Genomic DNA, 17,459 nt, shown 5'->3' with positions numbered 1-17,459 from the left:
TAGATTCAATGTATATATACCAATGCGAAAAAACCTGTCTTGCTCACACAGCCATGACACTGATTTAACTCTTCTTCTTAATTTCATCATTACCTTAGATGTTGATATTCTTTGCATTACATTTATTTTATCTAAAGATTTATTGTATATACATTTTTATTATATGGTGTTTATATTTACTATATGTATTAAAATTCTGTTTTTATTGATTTATGGTTCAAGCAAACGTTATCCAGCTGAATTATAATTTTATGTAATGATGTGATCCGCTATTGGATGGTGAATCAGCCTATCCGTGCTATCTACCACCTATATACGATCAACATCAAATTATAATTTTATTCCCCCTGAAGAAGTCCCTCTCTAGGACGAAACGCGTAGGGTTAATAACACTACGACTACACTCATTTAGTTAATATCCCTCCTAACTCCTTGCCCAGATAGTAAGAACTTAGCACCTTTTGGTGCAATAACATTTACTATCGCCGCCCTCCATTAAGCCACGGAACTCAGACCGGCGTCTGACGTCACTCTCCCGTGTATCGCGAAATCTGGAGAGGTGGGGAGCAAGAGAGAAGAGGCAGCAGCATAGGTGTTTGAAAACAACTCAGCATCTGGGCGTTCCACGTGGATTCCAGAGGAAGCAGAGACTCAACACTGCAGCTTGGAGAGGACTTGATTCCTACATACCTTTTAAAATCTGCTACTTTGTAAGTAGCTGTCTTTGTATTGCGTGATAGACTATTACAAACGTACTTCACCATATCTGCCTTTCTATTTTATTTCACAGGTTCCAACTATCATCTCCACCCATTGATATTCATATATTAACTTGATATAGTTCAATTAACTGACTCTGCACCCGTGTGTTATTATATATATATATATATATATATATATATATATATAAATAAAACATAATACTGGGTTAAGTTATGGTGAGTAAAAAAAGTGACAAAAACCCTCCACAGGAAAGCAAATATGCAAATATAGCTGTATGCTCATCTGCATGTCTTAGGCAGGTCTGCAACCCCGCCTTTCCCCATTATCACCCAGCATACAGCACTTCCACTGCAGCAAGGGATTCTGGGAAATGACATGCAAATGAGCACAGTGTCACCCAGAAAAGCTGTCTGTGTGTGGTTTTCTGGGTATGCACCTTAACCCTGGCTGTGCTCAAAGCTGTGACCATGCAGCAAGCTTAAGCCTATAGGGAACCATGTTAAAAATGGTTATTGAGGCAAAAAGTGACACTGTGTGCTCATTTGCATGTCATTTCCCAGAATCCCTTGCTGCAGTGGAAGTGCTGTATGATGGGTGATAGTTGGGAAAGGCGGGGTTGCAGACCTGCCTAAGACATGCAGATGAGCATACAGGTGTGTGTGTGTGTGTGTATATATATATCCAAATAAGCCTGGTGCTAGTCCCATAAATAATGCAAAGAGTACGTTACCATCCAGCAGGGCAGCAGAACAGCAAAGAGAGGCAGCACTCAGGGGTAAGTGTACAAAGAATTGTATTGTAACAGACACAAAAATTCGACGTTTCGACATGTTCCCACATTACTATGTTACCTGAATTTACCAAGTGTCCCCATACTTCCTCAGACTGAATCTCTTTTATTTAATATGAAGAATCGATATGCTAAAAATGTTGTTATAATTGCGTGTTGGCCTATGAAATATTGTTCTATTAAAATATAAGTACACATGAAGTGACTTTCAGATCTCTCTTATTATGGAAGATACATGATTAACTTTTTCAATCCTTAGAAACACATTGCTTGTAAAGTAATGATATGCCCCACCATTGTATACGTGTAAAAAGTTCCCATTGACTATACCATTGAAGAGCTCAAACCCATCTTTACTAACTCGACAACGCACCAACTCCTTACAAAACCCCACCACCAATAACAAGACAAGCTCTTGCGCAGTCTTTTATATACAACGTAAACCCCGCCTTCTGTAGTATCCACCAATCATGAACCCGCACGGCCCTCCTCTTCCCGCCCTTACACTTAACCCCGCCCAGCGTCTTCCCTCAACTGACAGCGCACCCCTCAGCCTCCAGTCTGGGCAAAGTATTTCGGGGCGGGCCCAGCGCGTGCAGGAGCCGCCTCCGTTGCTTGGTAACATCCAATCCGATGACGAACCTCCTTCACCTTTCCCGTCTCTCTCGTGCGCTGGCTTGACAGCCCCCCTCCCCGAACCCCCTGTAGCCGCGCCCCCGTGTTTATGGTGGCGCGGACCCCGTCCATTCCCCGCCTCCATGTTGGGAAGGTCAAAGGAGCGAAGACAGGACTGAGGGGCGGGGGGGGGGAAGTGAAAGGGGAGGAGGACGAGAGAGAGAGATAGGGATAAGGGGAAGAGGGACGGAAAAGAAGGGGGAGGGAGGAGAGAAAAAGGAAAAGCCTGTCATACCGCCCCCCTCCCACCTGAGGGGAAAGAAACAGGGACTCGCAGCAGACTCCATAACCCCCGGGTGAGAGGCAGCTCCAGCCCGAGCCCAGCGGGCCTGACACCGCAGGGAGCACCGAGCAATCCTCCATCTCTCCCCCCCGCCCGTCAGCTCTGCCGCTTGTTTTCCTCCTGTGTGTGTTGTTGCTGGAGCTGCTTCCCCTCCCCAGATCCCTCAGCCTCCCCGAACCCGTTCTCCCATCTGCTGCTCCATCTTTCATAGTCACGCCGGTGTTATTATTATTATTATTATTGCTGCTATATCTTCCTGTACCGCTCATCCCCTCCCTCGTTATTAATACTGTTAGTATCTGTGTGAGGGGGGGGTCCCCTCCGCTCCCCCGAAGGACCCCCCGCCGGGACTTCATGCTGAGGAGAGATCCAGTGAGCCTCGGGCACCCGGGGGGATCCGGAACCGACCCCCCAGCTGGATCATACAACAACAACAACAAGCGCTCCTGAGTGATACCGCGGCGGGGCAGGAGCAGGATACAGCACCGTGTCCATGGACACGTCCATCATCACCCAGGTCACTCACCCCAGGGAGGAGGGGATCCTGTCCTGTGCCCAGGAGAAGAAGGGTGAGACTGGGCTCGCATGTGTCTGTGTGTCTGTGTGTGTATATAATATATATATATATATATATATATATATATATATATATATATATATATTGCACACAATTACATGGCGTGTATGGGTATGGACCAGGGGGAAAATTACTATAATATTTCTCCTGAAGTGACGTTTAAAGCTGTGTCTTAAATTATTCCTGAATAATACGTGTGTGTATGTATATATATAAAGCAGAAAATAGCCGTGTTAGTCCAGTTGCGATAGTGCAGAATAAATGAGTTCTTCAGTATTCGGTGATACCTTTTTTATTGGACTAACAATTTATGTCATAGGACAAGCTTTCGATATATATATATATATATATATATATATATATATATATATATATATATCACACCTACGATAGAAGTACATATGCATTAATAATTTTATATGCTTATAGTATTTTAGTCATTATTTAAAATAAACATGTTTCAAGCCCCATCCACCAAATTAAATGCATAACCTTCCTGAATTTAGTGTACTCATCAGATTTTATTATACAATAATTTGTGTGTGTGTGTGTATATATATATATATTTATATATATATATATATATATATATATATACATACACACACACTCACATGTATTAATAACTGTTATTGCTCTTAAATATGCATGTTGTAAGCCATGCATTTGGTATTCCAAAGCATTACTATTAATGTAGTTGCAGACAGATGTTCTCCAAAACTTCCCTGAAGAGGCTTCCTCCCATTGATAGAATATCTGAGGTTTGTAGGCAAAAATCACCCTCCAGTTTGGATGTGTGCCCGTTATCTACAAATGTGGGATTGCATTAAGATAAAAATGAGTTTACGTATCTCCTCCCCTTGGCAGCGAAAAGGCTTAATATCCAACTGTAGCTTTCTTGTCAACACACATCTATGTAGATCAGTGCTTCCCAATCTATTTTTCTTCGTGAACCCCTTGATGGAAAATATTTGTTCTGCAAAACCATATTTAATAAAACTTATTGCCTACTCACCGGATGTTTGCTAACAAAACCATTCGACCCATTCTGGGCAGTACAGTGTCCTGAGCTGGGTGGGGGTGGGGGGGGGGGGGATCTGAGGCACATAGCAAGGCCCTAAACCACAACTTGGCATATGTAGGCAGCTTGGTGGATATAGAAACTGTGGTGATTGATTGCTTAACCACCGACGCTGACTTACGATTTGGGGCCTTATTACGTGTACAAGAACCCACTATACCGCCTGGGGATCACCATTACATATTTTTCTTTTGAACCCCTTGGAGAGACCTCACTAAGCCCTCGGGGTTTGGTGAAAAAATAAATATATATCTGTAGAGAGATCTATCTATCTCGTTCTCTGTGTAACATACACTGACTCATGGAGCCTCCGATGGAGATTCCTAAAACATTAGGCTGGCTTTTAAGTTTTTGTTTTTTTTAATACATATTTTTGTCCACAACTGATATATATCCATTTATATATGTTTTCTTTAAATGACAGTTGTAACGGCAAGGGTTGGGTGTTCCTTTGAAGAATGTATCTCGTCACTAACCTCCTCCAATTCATTCAGGTAACCGACCACATATCATTGCATATTATAATATCGTGAAAACTGGCATAAAGAACCTGCTTCAGTATGCCTTCAGCATTGGGAAGGCGTCTGCACAGCACAATGAATATGGACAGCATAGCCTATGGGAAAATAACTGTTTTCTGTATATTAAGTTAATATTTATTTTCATTGTGATTTATCATTAAGATAAAATGTACATTGCAGATGACCGTTGAACATTTAATAACCCAAATTATTGGTTTGGTTGTGAAATCTAGTACCTTTTTTAAGCTAACTTCTGGATGCTAAAAATCTGTCTGACTCCTAAATTTAATATTTTTTTTGTCCGCCCCTTCCTTTAAAGCTGCACTTCAAGCAATATCCTACATATTTATGTATATATATATATATATATATATATATATATATATATATATATATATATATATATATCTGTTCTGTACTATGAGAAAATACTTGTAGGATTTAAGAAAAAAAAAGAAATTTTTAATGTAACAAGCGTTTTTGTTTCTATAGCAACCATTTACAAAGTCACACCCCCTTCCTCTTCTGAATCAGGCTCTGGCACACCTCTTTTGCCCTCTCTCTTATTTATTTATAAAATATTTTACCAGGAAGTAATACATTGAGAGTTACCTCTCGTTTTCAAGTATGTCCTGGGCACAGAGTAAAACAAATAATTGATGGTTACAAATACAGTTACATAAATGAACAGGGTATACATTATATACAAGTCATTGCGTGTACAGTTAAAGAAAATATATATTATGGGAGTATGAAACAGTTACAGACCAGATTAAAATGTGAGACAGCCTTAGATTTGAAATAACTTAAACTGGTGGTGGATGTGAGAGTCTCTGGTAGGTTGTTCCAGTTTTGGGGTGCACGGTAGGAGAAGGAGGAACGTCCGGATACTTTGTTGAGCCTTGGGACCATGAACAGTCTTTTGGAGTCTGATCTCAGATGATAAGTGCTGCAAGTGGTAGGGGTGAGGAGCTTGTTCAGATAGCTGGGTAGCTTGCCAATGAAGAATTTAAAGGCAAGACAGGAAAGGTGAACTTTGCGCCTAGACTCTAGTGATGACCAATCTAGTTCTTTGAGCATATCGCAGTGATGTGTGTTGTAGTTGCATTGGAGAACAAAACGACAAATTGAATTGTAGAGGGTGTCAAGTTTGCTAAGGTGGGTTTGAGGTGCCGAGCCATATACTATGTCTCCATAGTCAATAATTGGCATTAGCATCTGCTGTGCGATACGCTTTCTGACCAGGAGACTTAGGGAGGATTTGTTCCTGTATAGTACCCCTAGTTTGGCATAGGTCTTGGTTGTCAGGGTATCAATGTGCATCCCGAATGTTAAGTGGGAGTCAAACCATAAGCCCAGGTATTTAAAACTAGTGACAGGGGTTAGGGTGGTGTTAGCGTTGGTTCTAATCAGGAGCTCAGTCACTGGAAGCTTTACAAATTTAGTCTTGGTCCCAAATACTATTGTTACAGTCTTGTCAGTGTTTAAAAACAGTTTGTTTTGGGAAATCCAGTTTTCGAGTCTCAAAAAGTCAGACTGAAGTATGTGTTGAAGGTCAGAGAGGCTATGGCTGTGTGCATATAGGATTGTGTCGTCTGCATACATGTGTATTGAGGCTTCCTTACAAGCTGTGGGAAGATCATTAATGAACACTGAGAAGAGTAGGGGCCTCAGAACAGAGCCTTGCAGGACACCACAAGTGATATCCAGGGGGTTGGAGTTAGAGCCTGAGATGGACACATGTTGGGATCTTCCTGATAGGTATGACTGAAACCAGTTTAAAGCATGCTTCCCTATTCCAGAGCTCTGGAGTTTGTTAAGCAGGATAGCATGATCAACTGTGTCAAAAGCCTTTGCAAAATCTAGGAATACTGCACCAGTGAGTTGTCCCCGTTCCATTCCACACTGGATTTCATTGCAAACTTTTAGCAGGGTAGTTACGGTGGAGTGTTTGGGACGAAACCCAGATTGGAATTGGCTAGGGAAGTTTGTCTTGGTATAGAAATCGCTTAATTGGGAGTGGACACATTTTTCCATGACTTTGGATAGAATTGGGAGAACTGAGATTGGCCTGTAGTTTGAAACAGTGTTTTTGTCCCCACTTTTGAAGATTGGGACAACTCTGGCAGTTTTCCAGGTTTTAGGGATATGGCCTGCAGACAGGATAGAGTTGACTATTGACGCAATTGGTTTGGCAATGGCTGGGGCACCAAGTCGTAGGAACCTAGATTGTAGTAAGTCGGGTCCACATTGGCTGCTTAGTTTTAGTTTGAGGAGCGCTTGTATAATTTCCTCCAGATACTGGGCCAAATTGAAAATTGTGGGCAGTGTTGGGAGGGGGTGGGACTATAGGGGTACTCCCAGGATGAGATTCAGGTTTGTGGTTTGGGCTGCGTTTTGCTAATAAGTTAGTGGCACACCCCACAAAGTAATCATTGAATGCATTTGCAATGTCATTAGGGTTTGTCAGAGTAATATCCCCCTTAGTGATATTACTTGGTTGTTGATGGTTAGGAGGCTGGAATATATTGTTGATAACCTTCCAGAAGTTAGCTGGGTTTGATGTATTTTGGTGGAGATTGTCAGAGTAATATTGTGCTTTTGCATGCCTTGTTTGCCTTGTGCACATGTTCCGCATGCATCTGTAGTGATTGAGATCCTTGGTAGTGCCAGTTACTTTGTAGCTTTTCCACAAGGTATCCCTGAGCTGGTAGAGTGCAATAAGGTCAGTTGTAACCCATGGAAGGTGGGCCCCCGTACCCTTATTTTGCGTAGTGGAGCATGGGTATCGCAGAGTTTTAAGAACTCGGATTGGAAATAGTCGAGCACAGAATCAGGGTCGGGAATTAAATCGATTCTGTGCCATGGGCAGTTGGTAAGGTCATCCAGAAACTGTTGTGGGTTAAAGTTTTTAAATGTTCTAGTGAGGAGAACTTTAGGGCTTGAATGGGGCGGTTTAATTTTCCTTACACAGTACACTATTGCATGGTCACTGAAAATGTCAGGAAGGATGCCAGAGGATTGGATTCTGCTGGGGTTTGAGGAGAGAATCCAGTCTAGCAAGGAATGGTTATGCGATTTCAGGTTTATCCGTGTGGGTTGGGAAATGAGTTGCGATAGGTTAAGTGACTTGAGTTGTATCTGGATTTTGTGGTTTTTAGGGTCAAGCCAATTGAAGTTGAAATCCCCAAGAACTAGCAGCTCACTCTTCTCATTCAGAGAGGAAATGGAGCCAAGAAATTGGGTGATATCAGTCAGGGATTGTAGAGGGGCTTTAGGGGGGCGGTAGATGCCAGCAAGCAAGATGGGCTTAGAAAAGGGGAGGCAGATTTTGCCAACTAGAATTTCAAAAGAGAGTATCCCTGAATGGCGATATTTGCATCAGGGGTTTTAGGGGATAGCTTTGGGTTTGGGTTTATGCATAAGGCACCATGCCCTTAGTTCGTCCAGTTTGGGCAGCAGGCTCCGGATGTTTATATGGGCGACAGATAGCCCTTTTTGGAATTTAAAGGTGGAATTCTCAGGGGCATGGGACAGAGCTGAAATGGGAGGACCTGGGTTAGGTTCAATATCACCTGCTAAAGAGAGTAACAGTACGAGTAGGAATTTAGGTAGTTGTTTGGAAGGTGTAAATTTGTGGTGTTTGCCATTAGAGTGAGCAGTGGTTGGTGTGCTGCTTTTTAGAGTTCTCCACCAACATTCAGTAGATAGTGCAAGGCTTTTGAGTAGTCCAGGGTGTATGGTGATGTTGGGTGTGGGCCAGGATGGAGGAGTTTGTAGTGGATAGAGGGAATAACATCTCCATGAGGCCAGGAGAAAGAAAAAAGTTAAGATACATAGCAGGTTCATTATGCCAGAGGTAGGCAGTGCTGCAAGGAGCTGTTGTGAACAAAGTGAGTGTGTGCAGACTAAACAGCAGGGGTGTGCCTGTTCCTTGTCAAATGTTTTGGTGCATTGCAATGCTAGAGTCAGTTCAGGGTTTCAGTGTATTGTGCAGTCAGTTTTGGGAGAGGCTGCAGTGAAATAAGTTGTAAAGGGGTGGGGGGTTAAAATATGCAGATTAGCAAGAATGGGATCATAGTGTGATCTGAATAGCTTACCGTTTGTTGTCTTGAGTAAAAGAGTTTGCAGAAAGATGCAGTCACCAGTAGGCTAACTATAGTCTAACTATAACTTGTCACTTAAAAGCTCACTTTAAATGGCTCACTATATCATAGCAATGCAGTTCCTGCAAATGCAGGAGGGGTATTAGTTTTATACAGCTAAAGCAGTCACATGACCCTCCGCCTCCCCAATAAATCAGCTTGTTCCAGTTGGTCAATTAACAGCACAGAGTTAAGAGGGGAAAAAAAAAAAACACCTTTTGATATTCAAACATACTAACTTATATCAATGCTAAAGGCCAGAGTCAATCTTTTAAACAGGACTTGCACATCAGGAACATACTTGTATCAATGCTAAAGGCCAGAGCAGTGCACCAATTGTATCTAGTGCCTGCCTGGTCACATGATTTTCCACACAAACTTTGCATTTTGGGTACTCTTCTGCAGCACTGAGAGGGATGTTAGTGAACCCCCGAGTCTAATCTTTGCCGATCGATCGTCAACTTAGCTATTCACTTGTCAGTGTGCAGATTGTATTGATGCACATATTGAATGGGAAAAAAACGTTTTTTTTTATATAACGGCAGCTTGAACTGCTGCTTTAACTTCGAAGGCAGATTGAATCCAACTGCTTAATCTGTGCTGTAAAGCAGGGGGGCGCAAACTTTTTTCCCTGCGCCCCCCTGACAGCTGTCCCCTCGCTCCCGCGCCCCCCCAACCCCAACTTACCCGCGCTCCGGCGTAATGACGTCACGTTGCCATAGCAACGTGACGTCACATGACCTCGCAGCGTCATTTTGACGCCGCGTTGCCATGGCGCTGCAGGGAGGAAGCCGCCGGAGCCTAGGTAAGTAAGGTTTACAGAGGCCCTGCAGCTCCCCCGGCACTTAATTTAAGTGCATTCGGGAAGCTTGCGGGGCCTCTGTAAACCCCGCGCCCCCCGTCGGCAGTGTCGCGCCCCCCCTGGGGGTCGCGCCCCACAGTTTGAGCACCCCTGCTGTAAAGGACAGAAGAGTGGTTTTGTAGAACTGTAGAAATGGTTGCACTACAATTCTCCTGTTCTAATAACTAATATCTATCGTGTTTGGATCAGATTTGACAGATTTAGCATCATGAGTTGGCTTGAGTGTTTTGATGTGAGCCTAGTGCAGGGGCGGCCAACTCCAGTCCTCAAGGGTCACCAGCAGGTCAGGTTTTCAGGATATCCCTGCTTCAGCACAGGTGGTTGTCATGGACTTGAGCCACTCATTGAGCAAACTGTGCTGAAGCAGGGATAACCTGTCCTTTTGGTGGCACTTAAGGACTGGAGTTGACCACCCCTGGCCCAGGACGTTATTTGCACTGCCAGAGTGATAGTTTTAATACGTGAAAACTTTGATTTTGGAAAGTCCTACAAACATCTTTAACCAATCTTGCAAATATTAAACATTTGTTATTAAAGTGATCAGTAGCTGCTCTCAAGTTCATTTAAGCAGGAGTATCTTTCCCTTTGCTGTATTTTTGTTTTGAGCCATTTTCAGTTTGGGTTGAGGAAGAATGTGATGTTTTTTTCCATGGGTGAATAATTCCTACAGTACAAACTCTACATTGTGCCTTTTTAGCAACATAATGGTAAAGTGCATTATACAAATTTACTTCAAACGTGAGTTTTTAATTGAGTTAGCACTTGAATTCTTATGGGGTTTTGATCTAAAATGTCAAATTATCTGCCCCTCCTAGACAGGCTAATTTATGAAGTAGCTTTGCTCACTGCATACAGCTAAACCCCGTTATAACGCGCCTCGTTATACCGCGATTCGGTTATAACGCGGTTTTCCCGTGGCTCCCGTTTAAAAAAAAAAAAAAAAAAAATGTATGTATGAGTGCTCCAGCCCGAGTCCGTGGAGGGAGGGGGGGGGGGGAGAGTAGCAGCTCCCTCCTGCAGCCCGTGGAGGGAGGGGGGGGAGAGTAGCAGCTCCCTCCTGCAGTCCGTGGAGGGAGGGGGGGGGAGAGTAGCAGCTCCCTCCTGCAGTCCGTGGAGGGAGGGGGGGGTGAGAGTAGCGGGTCCCTCCGCTCAAGCCACGCCCCCCCTCCCTGTCAAACCTCCCGCTCACCTCCCACTCCGGCTCTTACACTTACTTACACACACACTCAGACACTTACACACACTCACAGACACTTACACACACTTACAGACACTTACAGACACTCACACACACTTACACACAGTTATGCACACTTACACACACTCATAGACACTTACACACACTCACAGACACTTACACTTCAGACCGTGGCGATTTTTAAATATACTGTAGTACCAGAAAGTACTGCCGTTGCGGTGGTGGCGTCGGTGGGGAGGTCGCGCGGCAGGGAGCTGGAAACTGGTTGTATAGCGTTTTTTTTTTCTATTCAGGGGGAAGCCGGGACCGGAGGGGCATCCCCGCTCCCATCTCCTGCCCCGCGGCCTGTCACGCGGTGACAGGGGGAAGCGGGGACCGGAGGGACATCCCCGCTCCCATCTCCTGCCCCGCGGCCTGTCCCGCGGTGACAGGGGGAAGCGGGGACAGGAGGGACATCCCCGGTCCCATCTCCTGCCCCGCGGGCTGTCCCGCGGTGACAGGGGGAAGCGGGGAGCGGAGGGACATGCCCGCTCCCATCTTCTGTCCCGCGGGATGAATCTGCGTTAAAGCGGCGGCCATTTTTTTTTTTCGCGACCCCGTTAGTAACGCGGTGGTCTCGGGGTGGACCCCGAGACCCGCGTTATAACGGGGTTTAGCTGTATTTGGAATCACGGCTGCCTTTTTCCTTACTAGCCTTCAAGGGAAAGCACTGATTGCTGTAAGTTCGGTGCTATTTATTTTGTGCTTTTCCCAATTGGACTTTGTGGGTCTACCTTTGCAAAGCTATTTGAACGCATTCATATTCAAAATAGTATAGTATTTTTATATCCTGTGTAAAGTGCTTTCAATTTACTGGACCTCCGTGGTATGTTGGCAAGTGGAACAGGGCTCAGGGAAGTTTTTCTGCTTGGAGCTGGTCCCAGTGATATCGCTATAGGAATGTTGTCACAGGATACCTGTAGTGACATCTGGAGAAGTTCCTCAAGTGAGATCTCTGTTCTCAGTCTCAATACTGTGCTTTAAATAAACAAAATTGGATTATGATAAGTTTTTATTAGAGAATGTCAACACTCCTGTAAAATGTAAGATGCACGTACTGCCCTAGGTCTGCAGTGCATTGTACAACTGTCACTTATGTGCAGGATAATATCTGGATAGGCAACTGTGATAGCATTTTAATCACATATGGTTACATTTATGAATGTCATCAAAGGTGCATACTCTTCGGGGGGGAAAAAAAATTGCATTGTGGAAACCACTACTGTATGTTATTGACGGCTTTTAAGGGATAATCCCTCCCAGGACCAAAGTGATCTAATTGGAGTGTTTATATAAAGCCTGTTTCTGTTCACAGTATCTTAAGGTTTATTTCAGGCACTTGGAATAAGTATTTCAAGGAAGGATTCCCCACCTGCCCTCCACCAGAAGCTGGCATGTCGGTGATATCGATATGTCTGGTTGTCTGGTGAAATCAATATCTTTCATCCCCAGAATGGATAACACAACGGTAGGCAGGTTTAATGAAGTACAAGCAATACACTGGTGGCAAAGCACTTTGAAGATCTGCTTTATAGCTCTTCCCCCCCACCCCCCAATCCTTCTTTAAATGTACTGCTGTATTTTGGTCTGTACATGATGTCTGATTGCAACCCTTTTCTCTTTAATATATATCTGTCATGGCAGTAAAGCACTGTAAGTGTTATTTATGCATTTATGTACATGCTTAAACAATGCCACGCTTGTTTGGCCAATTAGTTTATTTTAAACTGGTATACGGCCAGGATTATACATGATGTAGGATTGCAACGTGACTCCAAATTGTAGGAAAAGTTTCGACTCGTGCTGGTTTATAAATTGAAATTGCAAATATGGAAATCTGACCTGGATGAAATGTCACTTTTAAAGTAGGGCTCGTTAACAATTTTCTCCAAAGGGACCAGATACAGTATAAATTAGGAGGGCTGGAAGACTACTGCAATGTCATTTTAAATATTTACAAAACTTTTGCACTTCTATAAATTAATAGAACTGTGAACATGTTTACCATTTACATCATATATTTTCTTCACCTTGGCTGAAAGTGGGTTTGAGCTTGGAACAAATGTGTTTAACTGCTTGAGCAACTGTCTTTAAATTAGCAGCAGACGCAGATGGTCCGAGGGCCACTCACAATCCCTTTTGAGGGCCACATTTAGCTCACGGGAATGTGTTGAAGAGCTCTGCTTTAGTATGTGTTTAAAGTCTGCACCTAAAATATTAGGCACGGTCTAAACTGCAGATATTCAGACTCGGGATTTGTTTTGTTCCTTGAAAAATAGTTTTTCTGTGCTTAAAGATCGCTTCTCTATATGATAAAAGCCTCAAATTACTCTACTTGGCCTCACCCATGTAGTTATAAAGAACTGGGAAAGAACAATCTTTTGCATTCAGAGGATATGTGGTGATTGACTTTATGTAAGCGTGTGACGGTTGGGGGTAGCCGGCCTTGATTAATAAAGGTTACGCCCGGCTGGCTGGCCCTAAGTGTCAGCTCTTGGGTCTAGTTGTGTGCCTTGGTGTATTTCCCTATATTTCTGTTCCCAATTTACGGTCCCCTGCAGGAATGTAAGCTGGGGATGCCAGGTATAGTTAGGGTCCCTGTTAGGAAATAGCTGCAGGACAGGGAATTTGGGAGCGGGATATTAGGGAGCAACTAGGGTTAAAAAGTGTATTAAGTGTTGCTGACCGGGGTAGCTGGTAGTACTGTTATGTTACCCGCAAATATGTGTGTATAATTGGCGGGTACCTGTCTGTACATAAGGACGGGTGGGCTACGGAAGTCCAATGTAAGTCTATGAGGAATTTGTGCTCGGCAACCATGTTATAGCAGAGTAAAAAAAAAAAAAAAAAAAAAAAAGTGACCTGTTTTGAGTCTTTTCGTGTTCCCAGTATCTGAGAGACGTGACACTTCGGGAGTGTACGTTTTTGGTGGGATATTTGGGTCGATAGGTATTCCTTTTGTTTGCAGAAGTTCGGGGGACAAAGTTACTGGAGGTCCAGTAATTATCCCTGACGTGCAGGCATGATCTGCAGGTGCACAAGGTGAAGTACACCGGGGCTCTCTAGTGTCCCCCAGAATCCTGGTTTTCGAGCCCAGGTATCCCAGACCTATTTCCCTCACAGGTATAAGGTCTCCCAAGGTCTATACTTTATTAAAATACGTTTTATACTGTAGGTATTAATGTTTGATACAGTATGTATGAGTGTCTATGCAGTCAGCCTGGGCATTTACATAGGTGCCAGGATGTCTGTATAGAAGTTAAAAGGAGGAAGGAGGTCCAGAGACCAGGTGGCACCCCACTGGGGCCCCTTTGTGACTACCAGACCTGGTGGAGCCTGCCCAGCGGGTGAGATATGAATTAGCTGGGGGAAATTGCTGCTCGTAGGCGCCTTTCCCATTGGCTAATTCATATTTCCCATCCACCCGGTTTTTCATGCCGGCTTGGCACGCCCCCTCCTCTGACATCAGCAGCCAGAGGAGCCCCCGTTCTTATTGGCTGGTGGGAAAGTTACCACGCTCCGATTGGCCGCTAGTCCCTGTTCCATGTTGGACATAGGCCTCGGCGTCCTATGTAAGGGACTGACCAATCAGAGATCTCTCTCTCTGTCTCTCAGACTGACAGGCAATCTTGGGACTTGGTCCAGTGAAGAGCCGGCAGGTTTTCCCAGGTGTTTTGCTCGCAATAGCAAAGCACTAGGCATTGAGGTACCAGGGAAGCCTAGCCTAGTTGAGGACAAGTTCTGAGGAACAATGTTACTTGCTTCAGGCAGAGTCCAGTAATGGGGAGCGGACAGGGTAAGCCTTTGCTGAAGCAGGCGCCCTGCAACTAGTTGAAGCTAGTTTTCACCCTCAGACCCCCAGTAAGTGTGTTCTGTCTGTATTTTGTATTTCATTTGTGTGTACGCGGGTTTACCCGAATAAACCTCATTTTATTCCACTCTTGTTTTGCCTAGTGAATGATCCCAGAAAGGTATATGTAAAAACACATACATATATGTAAAGTAAGAGACACAAAGTATACCGCATGCACGCCAAGTGTAAAGGTTACCCAAAAACTGTCATAAGTATATGATATATAATCAATAGACAGTGGTGCTCAAAGGATAATGATAATATAACACAACAAAAAAGTATCCATAAAGCAAGTACACGGGTATACCGAAATAGATATATGTAATCAAATTTATTAATAATGGATAAAAACAGGGGACGAAATGTTAAAAAGGGAGGGGGTCTCCAAGCAGACGATTAAAATTACCATGGGAACAAAATATAGTGCAGAGACAAATCAATGGCTGAAGTGGTGTACAAGCATCATAGGCTGAATCGTAACATAAAATGCATGTATAGTACTGTTGATAGAGTAAGCAGATAACAGCCAAAGTTGGTAAGAGTGGTACTAGGAGAATACCAACTAGCTAGCACAACCAGAACTACACAAAACACACAGTAACTCAGTGCTGCAGAAACTGAGTACTGTACTGGAAAATAGATGGAAAGGATATAATAAACCTCATCCAGTGGTTGCTGTAATAAGTTCAGAAGTTGAATGCCATTGAAATGAGTCCGGAGACATATAAAGCATGTAACAGCATACGGTGGAATTAATAATACATCACCAAAGTTTGATAAGGCAAAGCCAATTGCACGAAAAGTCCCTTGTGGTGAAAAGTCAGGGGTCCCCCTCCAAACACTCCCACTCCAACGCGTTTCGACAAACGGTCTTCTTCTGGGAGTGGAGTATGGAGGAGTGAGCTTAGTATATATATATATATATATATATAGGGGAGTCAGGAATGAAGATTTCGCGCCAGAAGTGGTAATAGAAACAGCTGCGGCATCTGTTTAATCAGCGCGAGTGAGTTGTAGAGCCCAGACAGCGACGTCATCATCTCGTGAGCATAGCTCAATCTCATGGCGTGAGGCGGCACAGACTGCATCATCACGTGCTCGTGCGTCGCCATGGCAAACAGAACAGCTGGTGCGTCCAATTAATCAGCGCAAAGATGTTGAGGAATTACACAGTTACGTCATCCTCTCGCGAGCACAGTTAAGTCTCGTGGCGTCATACAGCTCAGTGACGTAGACGGTATCATCCCGTGCTTCATATACAGGTCGTGCGTCATCATGGCAACAAAAAGAGACTGATAGAATGTCTATTATGTCGGAGCTTGTCCTCATGCGATGTATTTAGCGATACATGTGTCAAAAGCCCAGCATCTCAGCAGCCGTAGAAAGAGAATCCATTGAGGTGCAAAGGACATAAAGCTGGATAGCTAGTATATATAAAACATATGATTTATCCTCTCCTGTGTTGAAGTTAATAATTCTTTATAGGTCAGGGCTGGTGTGAACATGTCCCGAAAAGAAATATGTAGTTATAGGTACTGCATCCAAGCAATCTTCGATCTTGACTTGAAACGAATGAGTCCCAATGCATTGTAGTACAGTCACATCACAGTTGTCATGTCTGTTGCCGGCTTCCAAGTCAGTGGGGACTAATGCGAGGTATAGGGCAGCAAACAAAGGGGGGAGAGAGAAAAGAGAACAGATTCTCTAGTGCAGGGGTGGCAAACTTTTGGTGCTGCGCCCCCTGCCTGCTCGCCCCTCCCCCTTACCTTTGTGCCGGTGTCAAATGACACCATGGGTAATGTCACGCGTTGGCATGGCGACGAGTGTCAAATGATGCTGCAGGGTCATGTGACATCATGCCACATGACCCCGCTGCATCATTTGATGCGGTGTTGCCATGGCGACGTGTCACCTGAAGCCGGCTGAATCTAAGTAAGTGAGTTACAGAGTCCTCGCGCGGTCCCCCAGCATTTAATTTAAATGCCTTTGGGAAGAGCGTGGGACCTCTGTAACTGCTGCACCCGCCCTGCCCCCCCAGAAAAAATCTAGCACACCCATGCTCTAGTGGATAAGATACCTAGAATATTTTGATTGATCACGATTGAACCAATAATAGCTGTCATTTTTCATTAAGCATCCAAGTCAACTATATTGTTTCTCTTGGCAGATTCTGTAGATTATACAAATAGCCACGTCATGACTGTGATGGTGGTGCTAGCTGGCATCACAAAACTGGGATCAAGCCCAGCTAGCTACTCCTAAATCCATGTAACTTGGCCACCTATATAAGGCTTATTTTGGCCAAATGTATTTTAATATCTGGGGGAGAACAGGGAATGTATAATGCACTATGTATGTGAGAATGTATTCCAAAGTACTTTATTCCCTGTTAATGCAATTCCCCAGTTTAGTTGAGCATGCAATATGAGGTTAAGTGTTTTGTGATCTATGTGTAAGCACTGTGTTGTGATTTGGGAGTCAGCCCTGTAAAGTGTAAATTGAATTATGTGCTTATTTCTAAGATAGCAGACTTTAATGTGATTTGCATGTGTACATTTCTATGGAGAGGACTCTGTGATTTAAATCAGCTGAGGTTCTTGTAGATAAATGTGTATTTAGACAATGGTTGGGAGCGTGGAGATGTTACAGATATTTGGTGAGTGAGAAAGAGAGTGAACAATTGGGGATGGGCTCTTGGCACGCCCACTGGCT

General features: G+C 43.9%; 1 protein-coding gene across 2 annotated transcripts in view; it reads left to right on the top strand.

Moving 5' to 3' along the window:
• The first annotated feature begins 2,180 nt into the window (after positions 1-2,180).
• Positions 2,181-17,459, top strand: part of CTDSPL (CTD small phosphatase like) — a 108,374-nt gene continuing 93,095 nt past the window's right edge. The window contains exon 1 of one of the 2 annotated variants that reach the window (XM_075587946.1): positions 2,181-3,040. In XM_075587946.1, coding sequence (XP_075444061.1) covers positions 2,965-3,040 — 76 coding nt within the window. In that variant the 5' untranslated portion in view covers positions 2,181-2,964. The remainder of the gene's footprint in view (positions 3,041-17,459) is intronic. The other variant, XM_075587947.1, reaches the window with a different exon arrangement.

This window comes from Ascaphus truei, chromosome 2, assembly GCF_040206685.1.
Source record: "Ascaphus truei isolate aAscTru1 chromosome 2, aAscTru1.hap1, whole genome shotgun sequence".
Lineage (NCBI taxonomy): Eukaryota > Metazoa > Chordata > Amphibia > Anura > Ascaphidae > Ascaphus > Ascaphus truei.
Note: the sequence above shows the minus strand (reverse complement) of the source record. Positions and strands in the feature narration are given on the sequence as shown.